The 26366-nt window shown below is 39.8% G+C and overlaps 1 protein-coding gene across 1 annotated transcript in view; it reads left to right on the top strand.

Annotated features, from left to right (window-relative positions):
- Window positions 1-26366, top strand: part of EFEMP1 (EGF containing fibulin extracellular matrix protein 1) — a 143524-nt gene that overhangs the window by 81382 nt on the left and 35776 nt on the right. Inside the window, exons 5-6 of the mRNA XM_053712027.1 lie at window positions 5021-5143; window positions 6153-6272. Of these exons, the coding sequence (XP_053568002.1) occupies window positions 5021-5143; window positions 6153-6272 (243 nt within the window). The remainder of the gene's footprint in view (window positions 1-5020; window positions 5144-6152; window positions 6273-26366) is intronic.

The raw sequence follows: 26366 nt of genomic DNA, 5'->3' as shown, positions 1-26366 counted from the left end.
AGTGCCATTATACACCAAATTTTTCTTTGCATAAATGTTTTGTAGATGATCCATTTAGTCATGGATAGCTTTTTACCGCTTGCTAATCCTGCAATTGATGTCTGTGTGATCACGCAGCGTTTTTTCAGGCTGATACACAGGACATCGGAGGATCTATACACCCTACAGCAAGCGGTGAAAAGGTATTTAGAAAAAACCCTATTTCGCAGATTCTGGATCACAGTATCCACCACTCAGAAGACTTACTTGAATATATCACTATATCATTTGGAGAACACTATCTATTATCACGACAGATTATAACTTGTTTTTTTTAATCCCTTTGGGCACTTGGGCATTTCTTCAAATGGCAATTGGACGTATATTTTTTTCATACACGCATCCCTCCTGCCTTCTTTGTTTTTAAGATTTTAAAAATATATTGTACAATATATTGATGTTTTATAGATCTATATACATATCCAGATTTGAAATATTGCTTTTACTTTGTCAGAATAATTCTTAAATAAACCTACTTTTGTATTTATTATCTGTTTCATATTGCATCTCTGGTATTATATAATTCATTATTCTAGTTTATTAATCCCTACACACATATATATTTTTTGATTATTTCCTATTGATATTTTTAGCGCTGCTCCCTTTCTTTGTACTTTCGCTATAATCTAGCCATAAATACATTTTATAAGTATAGTATTGAGGATATTCCTCCCTTTAGTCACGGGTGCTGTCATGTTTAAATCTAGCTTTCACTGCATTCCAGTGCTGATGTTTTGCAGCACCCATAATTAGAGGGAGGTGCATGAAATGTATTTTATGTTTAATATCCCTTTAAATTTGTCGTCTAAAGAACGTGTATATTAATCCTCAGCATGATCATAAGTAAAGAAAGAAAAAAAAAGAAAAAAAGAGATCTACTGTAGCTTTAATAGAAACTTTAAAACAATAGGTGTATGCATAAGAACATCTGTTTTTTGAGAACATAAAGGAACAGCCAAATACAGTGACATTTTTATTTTAAAATACCCTGTTCTAGAGGCAACAAAAATGTTATTTGTCTGTAATGTCACTGTGACCAAATCTGACCAAAGTTAACTCTCTCTCTCGCTCAGTATTCATATCCATCTACCTGTTTGTCTATCACAAAGACATGCCTTATAAAATTACTTATAATCAGCATATGGTTGTGTATTATTAAATTATTTTGGTCTCTATGATCATACATTTCTCTTCTATTTCAATCTATTTCAAATACACAAAGTGCCAACCAACCTTGCTTATTTATTCAATTGACAACTAAATTCTGAGTACAGTTTATACCTCTTTTCTGCAACTGTGAACAAATCTGACAAAAGTTAACTCTCTCTCTCCCTCAGTATTCATATCCATCTATCTGTCTATCACAAAGACATGCCACATAAAAGTACTTATAATCAGCATATGGTTGTGTATTAAATTATTTTGGTCTCTATGATCATACATTTCTCTTCTATCTCTATTTCAAAATACACAGTAAAATACAAAATACACAGTAAAATACAAAATACACAGTAAAATACAAGATACACAGTAAGTGCCAACCAACCTTGCTTATTTATTCAGTTGACAACTAAATTCTGAGTACAGTTTATATGTTCTTTTCTGCAACTGGTTAATTCCTATCGCCTAGATTACGAGTGGCGCGCAAACTGCAGCGCAAGTGTGGTATGTTTTTTTGTTAGGCTCCCTCGAGCATTGTCAGCCTCTCTAGCCTCACCAGTCCTTATGTTATTAAATACTATTTAATAGCATAAAGACTGGTGAGGCTATAGAGGCTTAAGACACTTGAGGGAGCTTAACAAAAAAAACATACAGCACTTGCGCTGCAGTTTGTGCGCCACTCATAATCTAGGTGTATAGTTTTTGGTAAAATCCAATGTATATGTTTCTTGTATTATTTTGCATATGTGTGATCCATAGACTATATCACATATATAATATTGTTTACTTGAGCTTTGTTTATGCAGTTACATCTTGTTATAGTTTATTAGAATTAAAAAAATATATATTACTTGCCCCTAATCTAAAAGGACTGGGCACCCAATTTATAGAATTTTCATTCACAATATGGACACTGTGGGGTCAATTTATCAAGCTCTGTGTGTTTCCAGCGAGCCTAATACAATTTATAAAGTTCTTATGTTTTATTTCCCACTAATATCACTTAAAGTGAATGTCAATATTGATGCTAAAGTGCCTGGTTTTTAAAAATTTTTTATTAAAAACAGGGGCACTTTACTTCATCAAAATTTACATTTCACTCCTGTTGAGAAAAAAAACTTACCTTTTAATCTTCACAGCAGCTCTAGCTTCTGGTGAGTTGGTGCGATCCCTCCCTGAGCAGTTTTCCCAACCACAGGCCCAAGATAGCCTACAGAATATGTTTCATAAGCAGGGAACATTTGTCTTAGAGTGACCCTTTGTTCCAGGTTGTGAGTCACAGTACAGGGCTGCTTTCATCACGCTCGAAATACACTTGGACTCTCTCTTCCCACCATACTCGTTTTCCAGATCTGGAGTGGGGTTTTATTGTATAACAACTTATGTGTTACTAAAGCTGCTTACTGAACACATTATATTGACTAGGACACTTCTGGGATACATATCCTTCACTATATGCAAATTTATACTTTAGCTTGGGAAAAAGAGAAATTTCAATTTACCTATTAGGGCCCTAAAAAGTGTATCTACTAACAAATGTGTTTACCCCACCACATTAGGAAGTATTTTGTTCCATACAGTCATTCCCTCACACTCTTGTTGAGTGAGTTTATTTTATTTTACAACTTTGGCATTGAGCTGGGAAGTGCTGGTTATACCATAAAGTGTACCTGGGTAAATGTTGGTTTTAAGATTGTTCCAATATATATTTAATGTTGTGTTATTAAGAGTTTCCATAGCTCTATATAACATCAAGAAATCTGAGTTCCTGTAAAGCTAACCTCATTTTATTTTCTTAAACGTAGAAAGAGGCAGGGTGGCGCAGAAAACTCAAGCTAGAAAACACAGTAAATAAAATACAATACAATTTACAATAAAATATTATAGCAATATATAGTAAAATAGAATAATATGATAAAAATAATAATAATAAAATAATACAAATGTCAGTCAGCTGTAAAAAGCCCAAACGATCAGAGGTAATCAGGAGCACATCAAATATGGAGAGCACAGTCTTCAGGCGTTAGTCCCCTATTAGATGTACACTTACTTGAATGAACCTCAATCACATGAGGTAAGAATGTAGCACTTTCATAATAGAGTAAGGCACTTCCTGTAGAAAAGATAGAACGATCAACTGGGTCTCCCAGAGTGTAGACTTCTGTATCTTGGAATATGGATAGTAAAAATCCTCCAAATGTCCTCGTGCTCTCTTTAGTAAGTAGTAATACCCTTAGCGTGACCTCCGTCCGATGAGATCCACTTGTGCGTCTCTGTCTGGAATTCCGTAGCTCCGTAGTAGTGTAGTTCCTTGCTTCAACTCTGCTCAGCTGGTCTCCACGCTGACACGCTGCTCAACTCCTCCTCCGGTCGTGACGTCACCCGGCTGGGCAATCCAGTGTCGCCGTGAACAATGTAGTAGGATTGGAGTCCCAGTACCAGCAACAGCTGCACAGGAAGTAAATGGGAGGGGAACTAGTGATGTCCAGTTCATGAACCATTCATTTTATTTTCTATAGATATCTTGATGAACCGTTTAGATTCAACTATATACTATCTGCCTTCATATTTTTTCTGCATTTAGTCTGAAGATGTTCTCTATGCTATGTGACCTCATTTCATCTGTTCATTTGGCTCCTCTCAGGGTTGGCTAGATATAAATCATACCACTTTGTGGGATGGGGCGGATGATATAAATAAAACAAGTAGCCTCAGTAACACTAATACCATAAACCGCTACTGTAACCTAGTTTACTATGTATTTAGTTGTCATTTAGAGAGCAATCAATAATTTTGTTTAGGAGGGGAACTCATATAATAATGTGTGAGTCCCCATATGGAAGGAAGGTATTAATATAATCCTATAAATCTGAGCTCTAGTATGGGTTATGCAAGTTCCATTTTCCACCCTACATGCAATACCACAACTCATTGCTAGCTTCCCTGTATTTTCCCTAATACCTCTACAGCCAGGAAACTAGGGGTGGTCTCTTTAGTTCAAACCAGCAGACCCCCTTATGTAGACTAGCGGGCTTAGTTTGAATTTCCCATTCTTGTTTTATATATATTCTGCTGTAGACTGATGTGTAACCCATCCGACATATGTTACTATACTTACAGTTTGTGCTTTTCATGTCTTGTACCACCCCGTCTGAGAAATCATATGGAATTAAGGCCACATTTTAGTAACCTACATCTATGTGCTCTACTATGTTGATGAGCTCTCTGCTAATTATTAGATTATCTGCATGATAGTATATTAATCAATATAACAATAATTATGTTTAATGCAGAATTTGATGTGGAAGTAGCAGGATCTAAAATGAGACCAAAAGTGATGTACTTGTACTTTTAGCATCACTTGACATACCTTATTTGATGTTAAATAATCTGATATATAATGTTCACCGAAATGTTTAAATATATAATCTAAAACTAGTTCTTAGGCATGACAGACTCTCCTATGAAAACTGGATGTGCAAATGAATGCCCAAGAGTGGCTTTGGATATTCAACGGTAATCCCTATGTATAAGATATATTTAAAACTGAGGCTTCTAATATGGTTGTATATCTCTTTGTGCAGGTACTTCATGTATATGTATATGTTAGACTATATTTGCCTGGGGTTTTTTTGCCTGTTACTTGCAAAATGAAACCTCAATAAAAAATTAAACTTAAGTAGTAGTATACTTGGTCTGAAAGCCACATAAACTGGTCTAAATAGAATTAAATTTGGTTAGAAACAAAACATATGGAGAAATGTTTCCATTTAAAATGGGAATTTGGTATTTAATTGCTGTTGTTTTTTCCATTTAACAGACATAGATGAATGTGCCACAGGAACACACAATTGTAGACCAGATCAAGCATGTACCAACGTAATGGGATCTTATCTTTGTGGTTGCCCAAGGGGTTATCAGAGAAGAGGAGAACAATGCATAGGTAAAATCTTATTATTATTCACTATATTATTATTTATTAACATTTATGTGTAATGTGTCCTATTCTGTAACAGTAACCCTTTCCTGTCATGGAGCAAGTGCTTAGATCGGAACAAAGTTTCCATGTAAACACTTGATGGAAAATTAAATCATGCGATCGTCAATGCGATCACGTGATTTCAAAGCCAAGATTGGATCATGTGGGATTGCCTATGCTGCTAGGAACGCACCCACTCCAATTTTTCATTAGCAAAAAGATAGAGGCTGCAGTATGCCATGTAAGGTAGAACGTTCCATGCCAACCTGATGATGTTAAAGCACATCGCTGTTAGGACGGCATGGAACATCCTAACGACGTTAAGGGGTTAAGATAAGATTAAGTTAGTGGAAGAACTCACAGACAAATAAAACATATTCAGAGCAAGACAAGATGAGCAAGTGAATTATAATTTAGCTTTGTCTTGTATATTTCTTAGATTAGTATTGAGATTATTCTCACCTCCCTCTAGTCATGGGTGCAGCCATCTTAAAATCTGTCTTTCATTTTATTGCTGACCTGCTTACACATGTGCTACAACTCCGGAAATCTGCAGTGTAACCCAAGTTCAATAATGGCATCACCCTTGATTAGAGGGAGGGGCATGAATGTATTTAGTGTTTAATGTCCCTCTAAACCCAGGCATGTCAAAAGGAGAAATTACATATAAATATCAAGCATAACACACAATATAGCCAGCTTTCACCTAGATGTACGCAACTAGGTTAAAAGCAAAAAAATAGAAAATAAGTTACAGGATTTGGCCAAATGGTGACAGGCCCAGGTGCCACATCAAGGACTCTTCTTACATGGGTCTACAATCTGCAGCCACAAACACTAGTTTACAACCAAACACACTGAGATGCAAACACGAACATAACAGCCATTTGTAATATAAGACAGACTGATGTAAGGAGGAGAAGAACCATTTCTGTTTGTAATTCTAACAGTATTTTTTTTTGTCCCAATACAGACATAGATGAGTGTTCAGTAGCATCATTTTGCCATCATCGATGTGTCAACACATTTGGATCCTACTACTGCCAGTGCAATCCTGGTTTTGAACTTGCTGCTAACAATTATAGCTGTGTAGGTAAGTATTCTATATTTTATTTTTTATATTCTTTCCTAATTGTAACAGAAAACATTTTCAGTTTTAAGATGTTGGTAAGCACTTTTAAAGTAGCTTTCTAAAATAGCTAATTATGCTAACAGTATGATTTTAGTTTGGAGAAACTTATAATAAAAAAATTGTCCTGGTTTCTGTTCTCCTTTGTGTATAATAATTTAGAATCATTATTTAAATAGTTGAATGTGGATTAGTCAGCAACATATGGTGCAATAAAATGCATGTGCAGTTGAATAATTTATTGTTATTACAAACAGATATTTCCACTAAAATGTGTTACTTTTTCCATTTTGTAAGGAATTGTTCATCAGGGAAATAGTAAATACTTAAAATAGTTTTAGCCTTAAATGTATTGCAACCATATCATATTTTGTTAGACATGAGAATCTGCATTCAAATACCCCAGCTCAGGAGCATTAATAAAGGCAACTGCTAAGGGCTGAAGCCCAGATTTTCTCCACTAGAACAATTTTCATATCCATATTAAACCATTTTTTTCTTTGAGTATTACCTGAACCCTAACTGCAAATTATATTGTTTTTGACTGCAAACCAAACCACATATGGAAGTACATGAATATAACTGCCTCCTGGAATTATATGATCTATAATTAATCTCTTTATGGAGATTTAAAAATTTGTCTGGGGAGTAACTAAGGTGAGGGATCGCAAGGTCAGGGTTTAGATTTGGGATGAATGAGTTAATATTTTATACTTTAACCCAAGATTGTTTATGACCCTTACAATGTTCCTGCACAATATTATATAATATAATGAAATGGATATTATTTTACTGCAGTATTACATCATTGAATACTCCTCATAACTTTAAAAACTGAAATATGATTATTATTTAAAGAAAGTTGATTGTGAAAACTGAGCATCACAAAGTGACCATGGAAACATAGCATTTTATGGCACAAGGGCAACTGAGTCAGAAGATATTAACAGTATTTGTCCTTCCCATGTCTATTGGAAATATATTCCATGATTCAGGCACTCTTTCTGTAGATAAATCTTTAGGTTTAGTAGGCATTTTTCTTTAATGGCTCAAAAAGGGTGAAATGCCTATTTTAAAAATAAACAAAAAGCAAGACTATAGCATTTCAGAATGTACAATTTGCAATATTAGTAAATATAGATATTCCCAGGGCAAACATGTGCTGTATGTTAATTGCACATTTAAAGCAAAACAATGGCAAAAAATGTTTTGTTAAAATATAGCTTTCTTTCATGAGATAGTGAAAATCCACTAGACCCTAAACAAATCCTCCCCACCTACCTCCACAGACGCCAACTCGTCCGCCCGCAACCTCACCCACTGGATTAAAGACTGCTCCAACACCCTCGCCCCCTCAAAAAACCATCTGGCCGCCAAACCACCAACAAAGCCAGCTGGTTCACCCCGGCCCTCCAGGACTCCAAACGCTACTGCAGATGACTGGAAAGAACCTGGAGATCCAGCAAGAACCTTCTGGATAAAGCTGCCTTTAAGGAAGCAATCACCACCTACCACCACCTCATAAAATGCGCCAAAAAAACAGCCATCCAAGACAGAATCAACTCTAATGCACAAAACAGCAAGGAGTTGTTCTCAGTCATCAAGGAATTCTCTAAACCCAACAGCGACACCACCAACATTCCACCCTCCCAGGACCTCTGCAATACCTTTGCTGCACACTTCCACCGCAAGATCCTCGACATCTATGACACGTTCACGCCTCATAACTCAACTTCCACCACCCACTCCCCTACACCCAATGACACCCCTCCCAAATTCACCCCCCTCACCACACACGGACTATCTAGAGCCCCATCACCATAGATTACACCCTCAGAATCATGAAATCCATCCACTCTGGTAAACCCTCGGACCCATGCCCCAATCACATATTCAACAAAGCAAGCAACACCATCGCCCCTGAACTCCGCCGTACAATCAACTGCTCCATCAAAACCGGCACCTTCCCGGATATCTGGAAGCACGCGGAACTGAAACCCCTGCTGAAGAAACCGTCAGCAGACCCCATGGACCCGAATAACTACCTCCCCATCTCTCTACTCCCCTTCCCAGCCAAAGTCATAGAGAAGTCCATCAACTTGCAACTTATTGACCACATTGAGGCCAACCACACCCTGAACCACTCCCAATCCGGTTTCAGAAGCAACCACAGCACCGAGACCACCCTCCTCGCCACCACAGATGGTATCCGCGCCATGCTCGACTGAGGAGAAACCGCCATCCTCATCCTCCTAGACCTCTCAGCAGCTTTCGACAAAGTCGACCACAACACCCTCTGCACCCGCCTACATGATGCCGGCATCCACAGCAAAGTCCTGGAATGGATCACCTCCTTCCTCACGGGCAGGACCCAGAATGTCAGACTACTGCCTTTCTCCTCCAAACCCACACCAGTCAACTGCAGTGTACCACAAGGCTCTTCACTGAGCCCCACCCTCTTCAACATCTACATGGCCTCTCTTGCTGCCATTGTCCGATGCCACGACCTCTACATTGTCTCCTATGCCGACGACACCTAGATAATCATCTCATTCACCCGAGATCCCACCACCGCCAAAAAGAACGTCCACGAAGGCCTGACAGCAGTCACTGCCTGGATGAAGGACAACCAGCTCAAACAGAACACAGACAAAACCGAAGTCCTCCTCCTCGGATGCAATAAATCCGCATGGGACGACTCTTGGTGGCCCACAGCCCTCGGTCACCCTCCAATACCATCCGACCATGAACGAAATCTAGGCTTCATCCTGGACTCCTCACTCTCCATGGACCGACAAATCAATGCCATCACCTCAACATGCTTCCACATACTCCATCTGCTACGAAAAATCTTCAAGTGGATCCCTACCAAAACCAAGAAAACAGTCACCCACACCCTCGTCAGCAGCCGGTTAGACTACGGCAATGCACTATACACCGGCTCCACCATCAAACTCCAAAAGAGACTCCAATGTATCCAGAATGCCTCAGCCAGACTCATCCTTGACATCCCTCTCCAATGCCACATCACCGAACACCTAAGGAACCTTCACTGGATCCCCATCAACAAGAGAATCACCTTCAAGCTCCTTACCCACGCGTTCAAGGCCCTACACAACATCGGACCCGAATACCTCAACCACCATGTAAATTTCTACACCCCCGCCAGACAACTCCGATCAACCGACCAAGCACTCGCAGTCATCCCCCACATCAGCAAATCGACAGCGGGTGGAAGATCCTTCTACCACATGGCAGCAAAGACATGGAACACCCTCTCTTTGCACCTCAGACAATCCACCTCCCTTACAAAGTTCAGAAAGGATCTCAAAACCTGGCTCTTTGACTGAATGCCCATCCCCTCCCCCTCTCCCCCCCTTCTCATATCCCCTTTCCCTTAGTGCCTTGAGACCCTCACGGGTGATTAGTTCGCACTCTATAAGTACCCAATAGATAGATAGATAGACATCGCATGTGGGATTAAACTCCAGTCAACCAGTCTACTACAAGGAGGCAAAAACACCCAACATACCAGATCTTTTAATCCCTCCTACTCCCATGAATAATTTATGCCTAGATTACGAGTTTTGCGCTAAACAGGGTGTGAAAATAAGGCCAAAAAAGTTGTGTTACTTCAGTCTCCATAGTGCTGCCATTACGAATTACTGAAAAGCCTCCTTGTGCTGTGCTGTATGGTGCATTCAGCTCCGTACCGCACAAAAGCCAAGGGCTGATTTGATGTGCTTGTGCATGCTTTCCCCCATAGATATCAATGGTGAGGGAGTGTTAGAAAAAAAACTAACACCTGAAGTGCGGAATCAAAAATCTCTGTAACGCAACCCCATTGATGTAACATAAACCCCTAGTCTAAACACCCCTAATCCGCTGCCCCCAACATCGCCGACACCTAAATAAAGTTATTAACCCCTAATCCACCACTCCCGACATCACCAACACTAATAAAATCTATTAACCCCTAATTGTCAGGGTTTTTTTTCTGTTGTGTTTGCCATGTGCTGCTGGCAGCCATTTTACTCACCTCTCTTCCTGACTATGGTGCATTGTGGGGGATGCTGCTCAATTCCTGCACTTCCGTTTATGGCCAGACTGGTGTGCATCATTCATGTGAGACAGGATGCAGTCTCAGAATTGTGATGTCATCACTTATTATTTAAAGGGCCTCTGTTTAGTATGCTTTGCCTTTGTGTTGTCTCAGACCTGTTTGTGAGAGTTCCTGTGTATTACCTGGCTACCTGACGTCCTTCCTGGTTCCTGATCCCTGGCTTGTTCCTGACTCTGCTGTATTCCTTGTTCCTGATTACGGCTCGTCTGACTATTCACTTTGGCTCCTGACTCGGCTTGTCTGACTACCAGCTCTGGTTTTGATTCCTGGCTTGTTATTTGACTTGTGGACTTTTTATTATTTTTTGCTATTAATAAAGGTGTGATTATTTTTGCACTTCTCGTCTCAGTCTGATTCCTGGCACCCTGATATTACGCAAAGGCCATGAATCCTGATGGTGCTTATAATCCACCTTTACCTGCCATCATTTCCAGGATGGATGTACAGGATCTCCGCTTGGATCAATTTGCACTAGCCCTGCAAACCCTGCTGACTCGCACTGCACATTTGGACCAAAGTGTCCCGCAAGTTATGGCTGCTCCTGTTTCCGCTGCTGCACCTATGCCTACCAGGAGCATGTCCGGTTCTGCACCTCTACCTCAGCGATATGGAGGCGATCCTATTCAGTGCAGAGGGTTTTTGAACCAGGTGGGCATTTACTTTGAGATGTTACCTCAGGCGTTTCCCTCTGACAGAGCTAAGGTGGGATTTCTCATTTCGTTACTCTCTGACACAGCTCTTGCCTAGGCTAATCCCTTGTGGGAGACTAATATACCTGTGATTTCAAATTACCCTGAATTTGTGGCCTCCTTTCGAAGGGTATTTGATGTTCCGGCTCGCTCCTCCTCTGCTGCTAAACGACTCATGTCCATTCAGCAAGGTACAAGATCTGTTGCTCAGTATACTATTGAGTTCTGTACGCTTGCCGCAGAGGTAGGTTGGAACAATGAAGCCCTTGTTGCCTCCTTCTTTCATGGGCTCTCTGATGTGATTAAAGACGAAGTTGCTGCCAGAGATTTACCAGAAGATCTCGAGGCATTGGTGTCTTTTTTTATCCTAATTGACATCAGACTCAGAGAGAGGCCCTCTTTCAATGAGCGCTTGCGGAAGCCTCCTGTTCCGTTGTCTCCTACGTGTTCATTCCCACCCATGCCTCCCTCTCCTCCCATGCCTCCTGGTCCCGAGTCACCAGGTACTGCTGAGCCGATGCAACTGGGATTCATGCGTCTCTCCGTGGCGGAGAGGGCCTTTAGGAGGAGAGAGAGGCTCTGCCTCTATTGTGGGTTGCAGGGCCACCTTTTAAAGTCTTACACAGCCAGGAAACGCTCACACCTAAGGTCCTGTCGGGGCAGACCTTGGGTAGTTTATCCCCATCCCCAGAACCGCTTAATTAGAAACCTTTGGTCACGGTTGTCCTTTCCTGAGTGGACTCCTCCATAGTCACCCAGGCTCTTGTTGACTCCGGTGCTGCAGACTATTTCATTGACAGTGCTTTTGTATCAAAGCACTCCATTCCTGTTTTGCCTCGGTCCGTTCCACTTGCTATTGAGGCCATTAATGGCAGGCCCCTTCAACCCGCACTCGTTACTCACGAAACTGCTCCGTTGTCCATGGCTGTTGGGGCTCTCCATTTTGAAACCCTCCAGTTCCAGGTGATAAACTCTCCGCATTTTCCGGTTGTTCTGGGTTATCCCTGGCTCCAAAAGCACAATCCCAGTTTCGACTGGCACAGGTCTGAAATTTTGTCGTGGTTCCCGCAATGTATTTCCACTTGTCTTCGGAAACCAGTTAAAGTCTTTTGCACTTCTTCGGTTTCTTAATTGCCAGAGGAGTACCAAGAGTTCCTAGACATGTTTGACAAGGTGCGTGCCGGTACGTTGCCTCCTCACCGGTCTTACGATTGTTCCATAGACCTGCAACCCGGAGTAGTTCCTCCTCGGGGCCGGGTGTACCCTCTGTCTGTTGCAGAGAATTGTGCTATGGAGGAGTGTGTTGCCAATGCTCTGTCGCGTGCATCATCCGCAATTCCTACTCTCCTGCAGGGGCTGGCTTCTTCTTTGTGAAGATAAAGGGTGGCGAGTTAAGACCATGTATCAATTATAGGGGTCTTAATCGTCTTACCATTAAGAATGCTTACCCTATTCCGCTTATTACGGAACTCTTTGACCGCCTCAAGGGAGCTACGGTCTTTACTAAACTTGATTTGAGAGGAGCGTACAATCTTGTTAGGATTAAGGAGGGCCACAAATGGAAAACAGCATTTAACACCAGGAGCGGGCATTATGAGTATCTTGTAATGCCCTTTGGCCTATGTAATGCTCCTGCTGTTTTTCAGGAATTTATTAATGATGTCCTATGAGATATGTTGCAACAGTGTGTTGTGGTGTACTTAGACGACATCCTCATACACTCACCCACACTTGAGGCTCATCGTTCTGATGTTACACGGGTTCTTCAAAAACTACGTGAGAACGGCCTGTTTTGTAAACTTGAGAAAAGTGAGTTCCATCAGACTCAAGTAACCTTCCTAGGTTATGTTATCTCCGTTGCAGGGTTCTCCATGGATCCTGACAAGTTATCTGCAGTTCTGCAGTAGCCTTGCCCAGTTGGTCTTCGGTCTATTCAACGTTTTTTGGGGTTCGCCAATTACTATAGAAAGTTTATTAAAAACTTTTCTTCCTTGGTCAAACCTATCACAGACATGACCCGTAAAGAGAATGATCAACTCCATTGGTCACCTACTGCCATTAAGGCCTTTGATAGTCTTAAGACTGCCTTTGCTGCCGCTCCAGTTCTGGCTCATCCTAACCCTGTCCTGCCTTTCGTTCTTGAGGTCGATGCGTCTGAGACTGGAGTAGGTGCCCTCTTGTCTCAACGTCCTATGCCTGACGGTTCCTTGCATCCGTGTGGTTTCTTCTCTAAGAAATTGTCTCCAGCGGAGTGCACTTAAGGAATGGAGGCATCTTCTCGAGGGTACTAGCGTGCCAGTGCTCATTCTTACTGACCACAATAATTTAACTTATCTATCTGAAGCAAAACATGTGTCGCCCAGACAGGCCCGATGGGCGCTATTTTTGTCTCGGTTTAATTATGTGGTCTCCTACCTGCCTGGTAGTAAGAATGTTAGGGCTGATGCCCTCTCTCGACAATTTTCGCCTCTGTCCAAGGAGGAGTATGTACCTACTCCTGTTATACCTCCTGACAATATTTTGGCTACCATACGTACTAATTTGACTTCTCCCTTGGGGGAGGAGATCCTGGCTGCACAAACCAATGCACCTCCTGAGAAACCTAGTGGTAAGTGTTTTGTTCCTGAGAATCTTCTAACTAAACTTTTGCACACTTACCACTATCCTAAAGCTGCAGGTCACCCAGGCAAGAACCAAATGATTTGGTCGGTCACTCGACAATTCTGGTGGCCAGGTCTTCATTCTTATGTTGCTGCGTATGTTGCCTCCTGCTCAGTTTGTGCACAGAATAAGACTCCTCAACGTCTGCCTGTGGGTCTTCTTCAACCTATTGCTAATGGTGAGCATCCTTGGACACATCTTTCCATGGACTTCATTGTCGAGCTCCCTGTTTCCAATGGCAATACTGTTATCCTTATGGTGGGTGACCGTTTTTCTAAAATGTCACATTGCATTCCCTTGATGAAGCTGCCTACAGCTCAGGAGCTTGCTTCAATTTTTGCCCGGGAGGTCTTCTATTTACATGGGTTACCCAAGGAGATAGTGTCGGACCGAGATAGCCAGTTTGTCTCCAGATTTTGGCGTTCCTTTTGTGCTCAAATGGGGATCCAGCTTTCCTTCTCCTCGGCATATCACCCTCAATCCAATGGGGCTGCGGAACGGTCTAATCAAGCTCTGGAACAGTTCCTCCGTTGCTATGCCTCAGGTCACCACAATAATTGGTCTGAACTGTTACCTTGGACAGAGTTTGCTCGTAATAGGGCTATTAATGCTTCCTCCAAGATATCCCCGTTCATGGCGAATTATGGGTTTCAACCATCCTTGTTGCCCGATTTATTCATGTCTCAGGGTATTCCAGCTTTGGAGGAGCATCTCCGGCAACTCCGTTCCACGTGGGTGCAGATTCAGGATTGCCTTCATCGTTCTATGCAGCGCCAAAAGTTCCAGGCTGATCGTAGGCGTCTGCCCGCACCTTCCTACCAGATTCGTGAGAGAGTTTGGCTGTCCTCCCGCAACTTGAACCTTTGTGTGCCTTCCAATAAATTGGCTCCCCGTTATGTTGGTCCTTTTCGAATACTCCGACGGGTTAATCCTGTGGCCTATGCTCTTGACCTTCCTCCTGCTATGCGCATCTCCAATGTTTTTCATGTCTCCCTCTTGAAACCATTGGTTTGTAATCAGTTTACCACTGTGTTAATTCGTCCCCATCCTATCTTTGTTGACAACCATGAGGAGTATAAGGTCAGCAGCATTATTGACTCTCGTATGTCCAGGGGCCGTGTACAGTATTTGGTTCACTGGAGAGGCTACGGTCCGGAGGAGCTTTCTTGAGTTCCCTCCTCTGATGTTCATGCTCCCGCCCTCCTTCGTGCCTTCCATGCCCGTTTCCCCAATAAGCCTTTTGTCCTCCCGCGGGTGAGGGGTCGTTGAGGGGAGGGAACTGTCAGGGTTTTTTCCCTGTTGTGTTTGCCATGTGCTGCTGGCAGCCATTTTACTCACCTCTCTTCCTGACTATGGTGCATTGTGGGGGATGCTGCTCAATTCCTGCACTTTCTTTTATGGCCAGACTGGTGTGCATCATCCATGTGAGACAGGATGCAGTCTCAGAATTGTGATGTCATCACTTATTATTTAAAGGGCCTCTGTTCAGTATGCTTTGCCTTTGCGTTGTCTCAGACCTGTTTGTGAGATTTCCTGTGTATTACCTGGCTACCTGATGTCCTTCCTGGTTCCTGATCCCTGGTTTGTTCCTGACTCTGCTGTTTTCCTTGTTCCTGATTCCGGCTTGTCTGACTATTCGCTTTGGCTCCTGACTCGGCTCGTCTGATTACCAGCTCTGGCTTTGATTCCTGGCTTGTTATTTGACTTGTGGACTTTTTATTATTTTTTGCTATTAATAAAGGTGTGATTATTTTTGCACTTCTCGTCTCAGTCTGATTCCTGGCACCCTGACACTAATCCACCACTCCCGGACATCGCTGCCACTAAATAAAATGACTAACCCCAAACCCTCCGACCCCCCACATCGCCGCCACTAAATAAACCTTTTTAACCCCTAAATATCCAGCCTCCCACATCGCCGCTACTGAATAAACCTATTAACCTCTAAACACCACCCCCCCACATCGCAAAACACTAAATTAAACTATTAACCCCTAAACCTAAGACACCCTTAACTTTAAATTAAAATTACAATATAACTATATTTAAATAAATAAAAACTTACCTGTGAAATAAAAAAAATCCTAGGTTTAAACTATCAATTAACCTATCATAACTATTCTAATAAAAGAAAAAAACTACAAATTAAAAAATCTAAATTACAAATTTAAAAAGACTATCGGCTAGATTACGAGTCTTGCGTTAAGATGAAAAAGCAGTATTAACAGCTCCTAACGCTGCTTTTTCAGTACCGCTGCTATTACGAGTCTTGCAGGTTTAGGGGCACCGCACACTTCTTTGGCCTTACCCCAAAACGACTTACGTAAACTTTGTAAACCCTTTTTTCTATGGGACTTCCATAGCGCTGGTATTATGAGTCTGTCCTGGGAGGCCAAAAAGTGTGCGGTACACCCTCTACCTCCAAGATCCGTAACGCATTCTAAAGTCAGTAGTTATAAGTATTACACTACAACGCTGTAGCATAAAACTCATAACTAAAGTGCTAAAAAGTACATTAACCCCTAAACCGCCGCACTCCCGCCTCGCAAACACTATTTAAATATTATTAACCCCTAATCTGCCACCCCTAACTTCGCCGCCCCTACATTATAATTATTAACCCCTAATCTGCCGTCCCCAATGCCGCTACCACTATATTAATGTATTAACCCCTAAACCTAAGTCTAACCCTAACCCTAACACCCCCTAACTTAAATATAATTTAAATAAATCTAAATAAAATTACTATCATTAACTACATTATTCCTATTTAAAACTAAATACTTACCTATAAAATAAACCCTAAGCTAGCTACAATATAACTAATAGTTACATTGTAGCTAGATTAGGGTTTATTTTTATTTTACAGGATAGTTTGTATTTATTTTAACTAGGTAGAATAGTTATTAAATAGTTATTAACTATTTAATTACTACCTAACTAAAATAAATACAAATTGACCTGTAAAATTCAACCTAACCTAAGTTACAATAACACCTAACACTACACTACAATTAAATAAATTAACTAAATTAAAAACATTTAAATAAATTAAATTAAATTAGCTAAATTACAAAAAAACACATCAAATTACAGAAAATAAAAAACAAATTACAGATCTTTAAACTAATTACACCTTATCTAATAGCAATATCAAAATAAAAAAGCCCCCCCAAAATAAAAAAAAAACCCTAGCCTAAACTAAACTATCAATAGCCCTTAAAAGGACCTTTTGTGGGGCATTGCCCTAAAGTAATCAGCTCTTTTACCTGTAAAATAAAATACAAACAACCCCCCAACAGTAAAACCCACCACCCACACAACCAAACCCCCAAATAAAATACTAACTAAAAAAACCTAAGCTCCCCATTGCCCTGAAAAGGGCATTTGGATGGGCATTGCCCTTAAAAGGGCATTTAGCTCGATTGCAGCCCAAAGCCCTAACCTAAAAAATAAACCCACCCAATACACCCTTAAAAAAACCTAACACTAAGCCCCTGAAGATTGACTTACTGTTCTGAAAACCAGACATCCATCCTCAAGGAAGCGGCAGAAGTCTTCATCCAACCGGGTCCCAAGTCCTCAACGAAGCCGGGAGAAGTCTTCATCCAAGCTGGGCGAAGTGGTCCTCCAGACGGGCAGAAGTCTTCATCCGGGCAGCATCTTCTATCTTCATCCATCCGACGCGGAGCGGGTCCATCTTCAAGACATCCGACGTGGAGCATCCTCTTCATCCGGAGTCTTCTTACTGAATGACGGTTCCTTTAAATGACTTCATCCAAGATGGCGTCCCTTAGATTCCAATTGGCTGATAGAATTCTATCAGCCAATCGTAATTAAGGTAGAAAAAATCCTATTGGCTGATGCAATCAATTCAGAACAGTAAGTCGATCTTCAGGGGGTTTTAGTGTTAGATTTTTTTAAGGGTGTATTGGGTGGGTTTATTTTTTAGGTTAGGGCTTTGGGCTGCAATAGAGCTAAATGCCCTTTTAAGGGCAATGCCCATCCAAATGCCCTTTTCAGGGCAATGGGGAACTTAGGTTTTTTTAGATAGTATTTTATTTGGGGGGTTGGTTGTGTGGGTGGTGGGTTGTTTGTATTTTTTTTTACAGGTAAAAGAGCTGATTACTTTGGGGCAATACCCCACAAAAGGCCCTTTTAAGGGCTATTGATAGTTTAGTTTAGGCTAGGGTTTTTTTTATTTTTGGGTGGCTTTTTTATTTTGATAGGGCTATTAGATTAGGTGTTTTCTATTTTCTGTAATTTAGTGTTTGTTTGTTTTTTTGTAATTTAGCTAATTTAATTTATTTAATTGTTTTTAATTTAGTTAATTTATTTAATTGTAGTGTAGTGTTAGGTGTTATTGTAACTTAGGTTAGGTGTTATTTTACAGGTCAATTTGTATTTATTTTAGCTAGGTAGTTATTAAATAGTTAATAACTATTTAATAACTATTCTACCTAGTTAAAATAAATACAAACTTGCCTGTAAAATAAAAATAAACCCTAAGCTAGTTACAATGTAACTATGCGTTATATTGTAGCTAGCTTAGGGTTTATTTTATAGGTAAGTATTTAGTTTTAAATAGGAATAATGTAGTTAAAGGGACACTGAACCCAAATTTTTTTTTTCGTGATTCAGAAAGAGCATGACATTTTAAGCAACTTTCTAATTTACTCCTATTATCAAATTTTCTTCATTCTCTTGGTATCTTTATTTGAAATGCAAGAATGTAAGTTTAGATGCCAGCCCATTTTTGGTGAACAACCTGGGTTGTCCTTGCTGATTGGTGGATAAATTCATCCACCAATAAAAAAGTGCTGTCCAGAGTTCTGATAAAAAAAAGCTTAGATGCCTTCTTTTTCAAATAAAGATAGCAATAGAATGAAGAAAAATTAATAATATGAGTAAATTAGAAAGTTGCTTAAAATTGCATGCTCTATCTGAATCCCGAAAGAAAAAATTTAGGTTCAGTGTCCCTTTAATGATAGTAATTTTATTTAGATTTATTTAAATTATTTTTAAGTTAGGGGTTGTTAGGGTTAGGGTTAGACTTAGGTTTAGGGGTTAATACATTTAATATAGTGGCGGCGACGTTGGGGACGGCAGATTAGGGGTTAATAAGTATAATGTAGGTGACGGCGATGTTGGGGGCAGCAGATTAGGGGTTAATAAGTATAATGTAGGTGGTGGCGGTGTCTGGAGCATCAGATTAGGGGTTAATAAGAATAATGTAGGTGTCGGCGATGTTGGGGGCGGTAGATTAGGGGTTAAAAAGTGTAAGATTAGGGGTGTTTAGACTCAGGGTTCATGTTAGGGTGTTAGGTGTAAACATAACTTTAGTTTCCCCATAGGAATCAATGGGGCTGCGTTACTGAGATTTACGCTGCTTTTTTGCACGTGTTAGACTTTTTATCAGCCGGCTTTCCCCATTGATGTCTATGGGGAAATCGTTCACGAGCACGTACGACCAGCTCACCGCTGACTTAAAGGGACACTGAACCCAAATTTTTACTTTCGTGATTCAGATATAGAGCATTACATTTTAAGCATCTTTCTAATTTACTCCTATTATCAAATGTTCCTAATTCTCTTGGTATCTTTATTTGAAATGCAAGAATGTAAGTTTTGGTGAACAACCTGGGTTGTCCTTGCTGATTGGTGGATGAATTCATCCACCAATAAAAAAGTGCTGTCCAGAGTTCTGATCCAAAAAAAAGCTTAGATGCCTTCTTTTTCAAATAAAGATAGCAAGAGAACGAAGAAAAATTGATAATAGGAGTAAATTAGAAAGTTGCTTAAAAATGCATGCTCTATCTGAATCACGAAAGAAATAAAATTGAGTTCAGTGTCCCTTTAAGCAGCGCTGGTATTGGAGTGCGATATGGAGCTCAATTTTGCTCTACGCTAACTTCCTGCCTTTTAACGCTGGGTTTGTAAAAACCTGTAATACCAGCGCTGCAGGTAAGTGAGCGTTGAGAGAAAACTGCACGTTAGCACCGCATAGCTGCTAATGCAAAACTCGTAATCTGGCCATATGAAAGCATTTAAAAAAAAATCTAAAATTAAAAGAATTATAAACACTAAATTCTGAAAAATAAAAAAAAACTAAGATTACAAAAAATTATAAAATAAATTATCAAAAATAAAAACAATTACACCTAATCTAATAGCCCTACAAAAATAGAAAAGCCCCCACAAAATAAAAACACCCCCTAACCTACAATAAACTACCAAAAGCCCTTAAAAGGGCCTTTTGTAGAGCATTGCCCTCTTTTACCTGTAAAAAATTCAAAGTCCCCCCAACAGTAAAACCCACCACTCAACCAACCCCCAAAATAAAAAACCTAACTATAAAAAAAATCCTAAACAACCCATTGCTCCTAAAGGGGCATCTGTATGGGCATTGCCCTTAAAAGGGCATTCAGCTCGTTTACAAGTGCCCATCCCTAATTGGGAAAAAAAAGCACCCAAAAAAAAAAAAAACTAACACTAACCCCAGAAAATCTGCTCATGGTTCCTGAAGTCCAGATATCCATCTTCATCCAGGCGGCAACACCTTCATCCATCTCGGGGACGTCTTCTATCTTCATTCTGGTGGCACGGAGCGGAGCTATCCTGGAAGACATCCTGCGCGGAGCGTCCTCTTCATACGGTAACCGCCGTACACTGAAGTTGAATGCAAGGTAGCCATTACAAAATGGCGTACCTTGCATTCCTATTGGCTGATTTGAGTCTTCAAATTCAAATCAGCCAATAGGATGAGAGCTACTGAAATTCTATTGGCTGATTTGAATGCCATTTTGAAATGGCTACCTTGCATTCAACTTCAGTTTACGATGGTGACCGTATGAGGAGGACGCTCCGTTCCGTGCTGGATAGCTCCGCTGCGTGCCGCCGGACTGAAGATAGAAGACATCCCTGAGATGGATGAAGGTGTCGCTGCCTGGATGAAGACTTCTCACTGCCGGAATGTTTGGATTTCAGGAACCTTGAGTAAGTTTAATGGGGTTAGTGTTAGGTTTTTTTTTCTATTTTTGGGTGGGGTTTTTTTAGGGCTTTGGGCAGTGAAAAAGAGCTGAATACCTTTTAAGGTCAGGGCTCAAACAAATGCCCCTTTAGTGGCAATGGGTAGCTTAGGTTTTTTTTTAAGTTAGGTTTTTTATTTTAGGGGGTTGCTTGTGTGGTGGGTTTTACTGTTGGGGGACTTTGTATTTTTTTTACAGGTAATTTTAAGGGCTATTTAAGGGCTATTACTAGTTTATTGTAGGTTAGGGGGTGTTTTATTTTGGGGGGCTTTTTTTATTTTTATAGGGCTATTAGATTAGGAGTAATTGTTTTTATTTTTGATAATTTCATTTATTATTTTTTGTAAGCTTAGTGTTTTTTATTTTTCGTAATATAGAGTTTATTATTTTTTGTAAATTGGGTGGGTTTATTTTTTAGGTTAGGGCTTATTAGGGTTTATTTTTTAGGTTAGGGCTTTGGGCTGCAATAGAGCTAAATGCCCTTTTAAGGGCAATGCCCATCCAAATGCCCTTTTCAGGGCAATGGGGAACTTAGGTTTTTTTAGATAGTATTTTATTTGGGGGGTTGGTTGTGTGGGTGGTGGGTTGTTTGTATTTTTTTTTACAGGTAAAAGAGCTGATTACTTTGGGGCAATACCCCACAAAAGGCCCTTTTAAGGGCTATTGATAGTTTAGTTTAGGCTAGGGGTTTTTTATTTTTGGGTGGCTTTTTTATTTTGATAGGGCTATTAGATTAGGTGTTTTCTATTTTCTGTAATTTAGTGTTTGGGTTTTTTTTTGTAATTTAGCTAATTTAATTTATTTAATTGTTTTTAATTTAGTTAATTTATTTAATTGTAGTGTAGTGTTAGGTGTTATTGTAACTTAGGTTAGGTGTTATTTTACAGGTCAATTTGTATTTATTTTAGCTAGGTAGTTATTAAATAGTTAATAACTATTTAATAACTATTCTACCTAGTTAAAATAAATACAAACTTGCCTGTAAAATAAAAATAAACCCTAAGCTAGTTACAATGTAACTATGCGTTATATTGTAGCTAGCTTAGGGTTTATTTTATAGGTAAGTATTTAGTTTTAAATAGGAATAATGTAGTTAAAGGGACACTGAACCCAAATTTTTTTTTTCGTGATTCAGAAAGAGCATGACATTTTTAAGCAACTTTCTAATTTACTCCTATTATCAAATTTTCTTCATTCTCTTGGTATCTTTATTTGAAATGCAAGAATGTAAGTTTAGATGCCAGCCCATTTTTGGTGAACAACCTGGGTTGTCCTTGCTGATTGGTGGATAAATTCATCCACCAATAAAAAAGTGCTGTCCAGAGTTCTGATAAAAAAAAGCTTAGATGCCTTCTTTTTCAAATAAAGATAGCAATAGAATGAAGAAAAATTAATAATATGAGTAAATTAGAAAGTTGCTTAAAATTGCATGCTCTATCTGAATCCCGAAAGAAAAAATTTAGGTTCAGTGTCCCTTTAATGATAGTAATTTTATTTAGATTTATTTAAATTATTTTTAAGTTAGGGGTTGTTAGGGTTAGGGTTAGACTTAGGTTTAGGGGTTAATACATTTAATATAGTGGCGGCGACGTTGGGGACGGCAGATTAGGGGTTAATAAGTATAATGTAGGTGACGGCGATGTTGGGGGCAGCAGATTAGGGGTTAATAAGTATAATGTAGGTGGTGGCGGTGTCTGGAGCATCAGATTAGGGGTTAATAAGAATAATGTAGGTGTCGGCGATGTTGGGGGCGGTAGATTAGGGGTTAAAAAGTGTAAGATTAGGGGTGTTTAGACTCGGGGTTCATGTTAGGGTGTTAGGTGTAAACATAACTTTAGTTTCCCCATAGGAATCAATGGGGCTGCGTTACTGAGATTTACGCTGCTTTTTTGCACGTGTTAGACTTTTTATCAGCCGGCTTTCCCCATTGATGTCTATGGGGAAATCGTTCACGAGCACGTACGACCAGCTCACCGCTGACTTAAAGGGACACTGAACCCAAATTTTTACTTTCGTGATTCAGATATAGAGCATTACATTTTAAGCATCTTTCTAATTTACTCCTATTATCAAATGTTCCTAATTCTCTTGGTATCTTTATTTGAAATGCAAGAATGTAAGTTTTGGTGAACAACCTGGGTTGTCCTTGCTGATTGGTGGATGAATTCATCCACCAATAAAAAAGTGCTGTCCAGAGTTCTGATCCAAAAAAAAGCTTAGATGCCTTCTTTTTCAAATAAAGATAGCAAGAGAACGAAGAAAAATTGATAATAGGAGTAAATTAGAAAGTTGCTTAAAAATGCATGCTCTATCTGAATCACGAAAGAAATAAAATTGAGTTCAGTGTCCCTTTAAGCAGCGCTGGTATTGGAGTGCGATATGGAGCTCAATTTTGCTCTACGCTAACTTCCTGCCTTTTAACGCTGGGTTTGTAAAAACCTGTAATACCAGCGCTGCAGGTAAGTGAGCGTTGAGAGAAAACTGCACGTTAGCACCGCATAGCTGCTAATGCAAAACTCGTAATCTGGCCATATGAAAGCATTTAAAAAAAAATCTAAAATTAAAAGAATTATAAACACTAAATTCTGAAAAATAAAAAAAAACTATGATTACAAAAAAATTATAAAATAAATTATCAAAAATAAAAACAATTACACCTAATCTAATAGCCCTACAAAAATAGAAAAGCCCCCACAAAATAAAAACACCCCCTAACCTACAATAAACTACCAAAAGCCCTTAAAAGGGCCTTTTGTAGAGCATTGCCCTCTTTTACCTGTAAAAAATTCAAAGTCCCCCCAACAGTAAAACCCACCACTCAACCAACCCCCAAAATAAAAAACCTAACTATAAAAAAAATCCTAAACAACCCATTGCTCCTAAAGGGGCATCTGTATGGGCATTGCCCTTAAAAGGGCATTCAGCTCGTTTACAAGTGCCCATCCCTAATTGGGAAAAAAAAGCACCCAAAAAAAAAAAAAAAAAAACTAACACTAACCCCAGAAAATCTGCTCATGGTTCCTGAAGTCCAGATATCCATCTTCATCCAGGCGGCAACACCTTCATCCATCTCGGGGACGTCTTCTATCTTCATTCTGGTGGCACGGAGCGGAGCTATCCTGGAAGACATCCTGCGCGGAGCGTCCTCTTCATACGGTAACCGCCGTACACTGAAGTTGAATGCAAGGTAGCCATTACAAAATGGCGTACCTTGCATTCCTATTGGCTGATTTGAGTCTTCAAATTCAAATCAGCCAATAGGATGAGAGCTACTGAAATTCTATTGGCTGATTTGAATGCCATTTTGAAATGGCTACCTTGCATTCAACTTCAGTTTACGATGGTGACCGTATGAGGAGGACGCTCCGTTCCGTGCTGGATAGCTCCGCTGCGTGCCGCCGGGCTGAAGATAGAAGATATCCCTGAGATGGATGAAGGTGTCGCTGCCTGGATGAAGACTTCTCACTGCCGGAATGTTTGGATTTCAGGAACCTTGAGTAAGTTTAATGGGGTTAGTGTTAGGTTTTTTTTTCTATTTTTGGGTGGGGGTTTTTTAGGGCTTTGGGCAGTGAAAAAGAGCTGAATACCTTTTAAGGTCAGGGCCCAAACAAATGCCCCTTTAGTGGCAATGGGTAGCTTAGGTTTTTTTTTAAGTTAGGTTTTTTATTTTAGGGGGTTGCTTGTGTGGTGGGTTTTACTGTTGGGGGACTTTGTATTGTTTTTACAGGTAATTTTAAGGGCTATTTAAGGGCTATTACTAGTTTATTGTAGGTTAGGGGGTGTTTTTATTTTGGGGGGCTTTTTTATTTTTATAGGGCTATTAGATTAGGAGTAATTGTTTTTATTTTTGATAATTTCATTTATTATTTTTTGTAAGCTTAGTGTTTTTTATTTTTCGTAATATAGAGTTTATTATTTTTTGTAATTTTAGATTTTTTAAATTTTTTTCATAGTGTTAGGTTTTTTTAAATTTGTAATTTAGGTTTTTAATTGGTAGTATTTTTTTTATTTTATTAGAATAGTAAGGTTAGGTTAATTTATAGTTTAATGTTATGTTTATTTTTATTTCACAGGTAAGTTTTTATTTATTTAAATATAGTTATATATATATATCATTTAAATTTAAAGTTAGGGGGATGTCAGGTTTAGGTGTTAATAGTTTAATTTAGTGTTTTGCAATGTGTGGGGGCTGTTGTCTAGGGCTTAATAGGTTCAGTTTAGTAGTTACGATGTGGGGGGGCTGGAGTTTTAGGGGTTAATACTTTATTATAGTGTTGGCGATGTGGGGAGCCGGTGGTTTAAGGGTTAATAGGTTTATTTAGGTGTTGGCGATGTCGGGGAGCAGTGGGTTAGGGGTTAATAACTTTTATTAGTGTCGGGGAGCGGCGATTTAGGGGTTAATATATTTAAATAGTGTTGGTGATGTGGGAGGGCAGCGATTTAGGGGTTAATAGGTAGTTTATGGGTGTTAGTGTACTTTGTAACATTTTAGTTATGAGTTTTGTGAAAGATTTTTGTTTCGCAAAATCCACAACTACTGCTCTCAGATGGCGGTATGGATCTTGTCGGTATAGGCTGTAAAGCAAGCATTTTCGTTGGAACGCACAACTTGTAATACGGCGCTATGGAAATCCCACACAAAAACGTATTTTTTTAGAGTGCGTAATGGATGTTATGTTACAGACTAAAATGCTGCGATATAGCTCGTAATATGCGTTCCTAGCTATTCCAGTGTAATGGCCATTTTTTCAGTGTTAAAAGCTGTACCGCACCGTAACGCAAAACTCGTTCTCTAGGTGAATGTAAATTATTTGCCTCCAGCATGGAGTGAGGGGAATTCTGAAGTGCTGATCTACACGTCGTTGGCAGGGGTTCTCTAACCACCCTGAGATCCATTTCCTCCTGAGAACCTACAAAGAGGAGAAGAGAGGAGTTTTCAGACAGGCAGTAAAAAAACTTTTCTCAGCATGGGAATGTCACAGCATCCCAATTGAAATGCAGATTAATCTGTTAGTTCATAGGTTGTAGATGTTTCTTGCATCCTGCTTGCACTGCCTTAGATGGACCTGTCTACTGGAAGCAGTCTTCAGCAGTTGAGGTGAGCACATTAGACCAAAGTGTTGAAAGGTAAGTACAAGGCACCTCCATAGCCTGCAGAATATTAGTATGAACATATACACATGCTTCACGTAGGCGCATAGTCACTTACACCTAAAAATTTCAACAAAAGTTTAGATACTTTTGGGTACTATTACAAAAACTTTTTTTAAAAAGGTACTGTGTCTTTAAAATTGCTGTAATCAGTTTTAGCACACATCAGAGTTACCAGTCATAGTACTGCAGCTCCATCTGCTCCATGGTCTCTAAAACTGGATTTGTATAGCTAAAAGAAAGCCTATACTTACCTGCACACTACCGGGACATCAGGGGTTGACATTTTGGTGCCAGAATTAGCTCCTCCTTCATGTTCCTTCCACTATAGTGCAGTAGCCATTTTCTGACACCCAGAAAGCAAGACAAATGGATGGTAAAGCACCTGCGTTTACATAATCTTCTT

The sequence above is a fragment of the Bombina bombina genome, chromosome 4 (genome assembly GCF_027579735.1).
Source record: "Bombina bombina isolate aBomBom1 chromosome 4, aBomBom1.pri, whole genome shotgun sequence".
Lineage (NCBI taxonomy): Eukaryota > Metazoa > Chordata > Amphibia > Anura > Bombinatoridae > Bombina > Bombina bombina.
The sequence above is the reverse complement of the archived record's forward strand: the minus strand, read 5'-3'. Positions and strand labels throughout refer to the sequence as shown.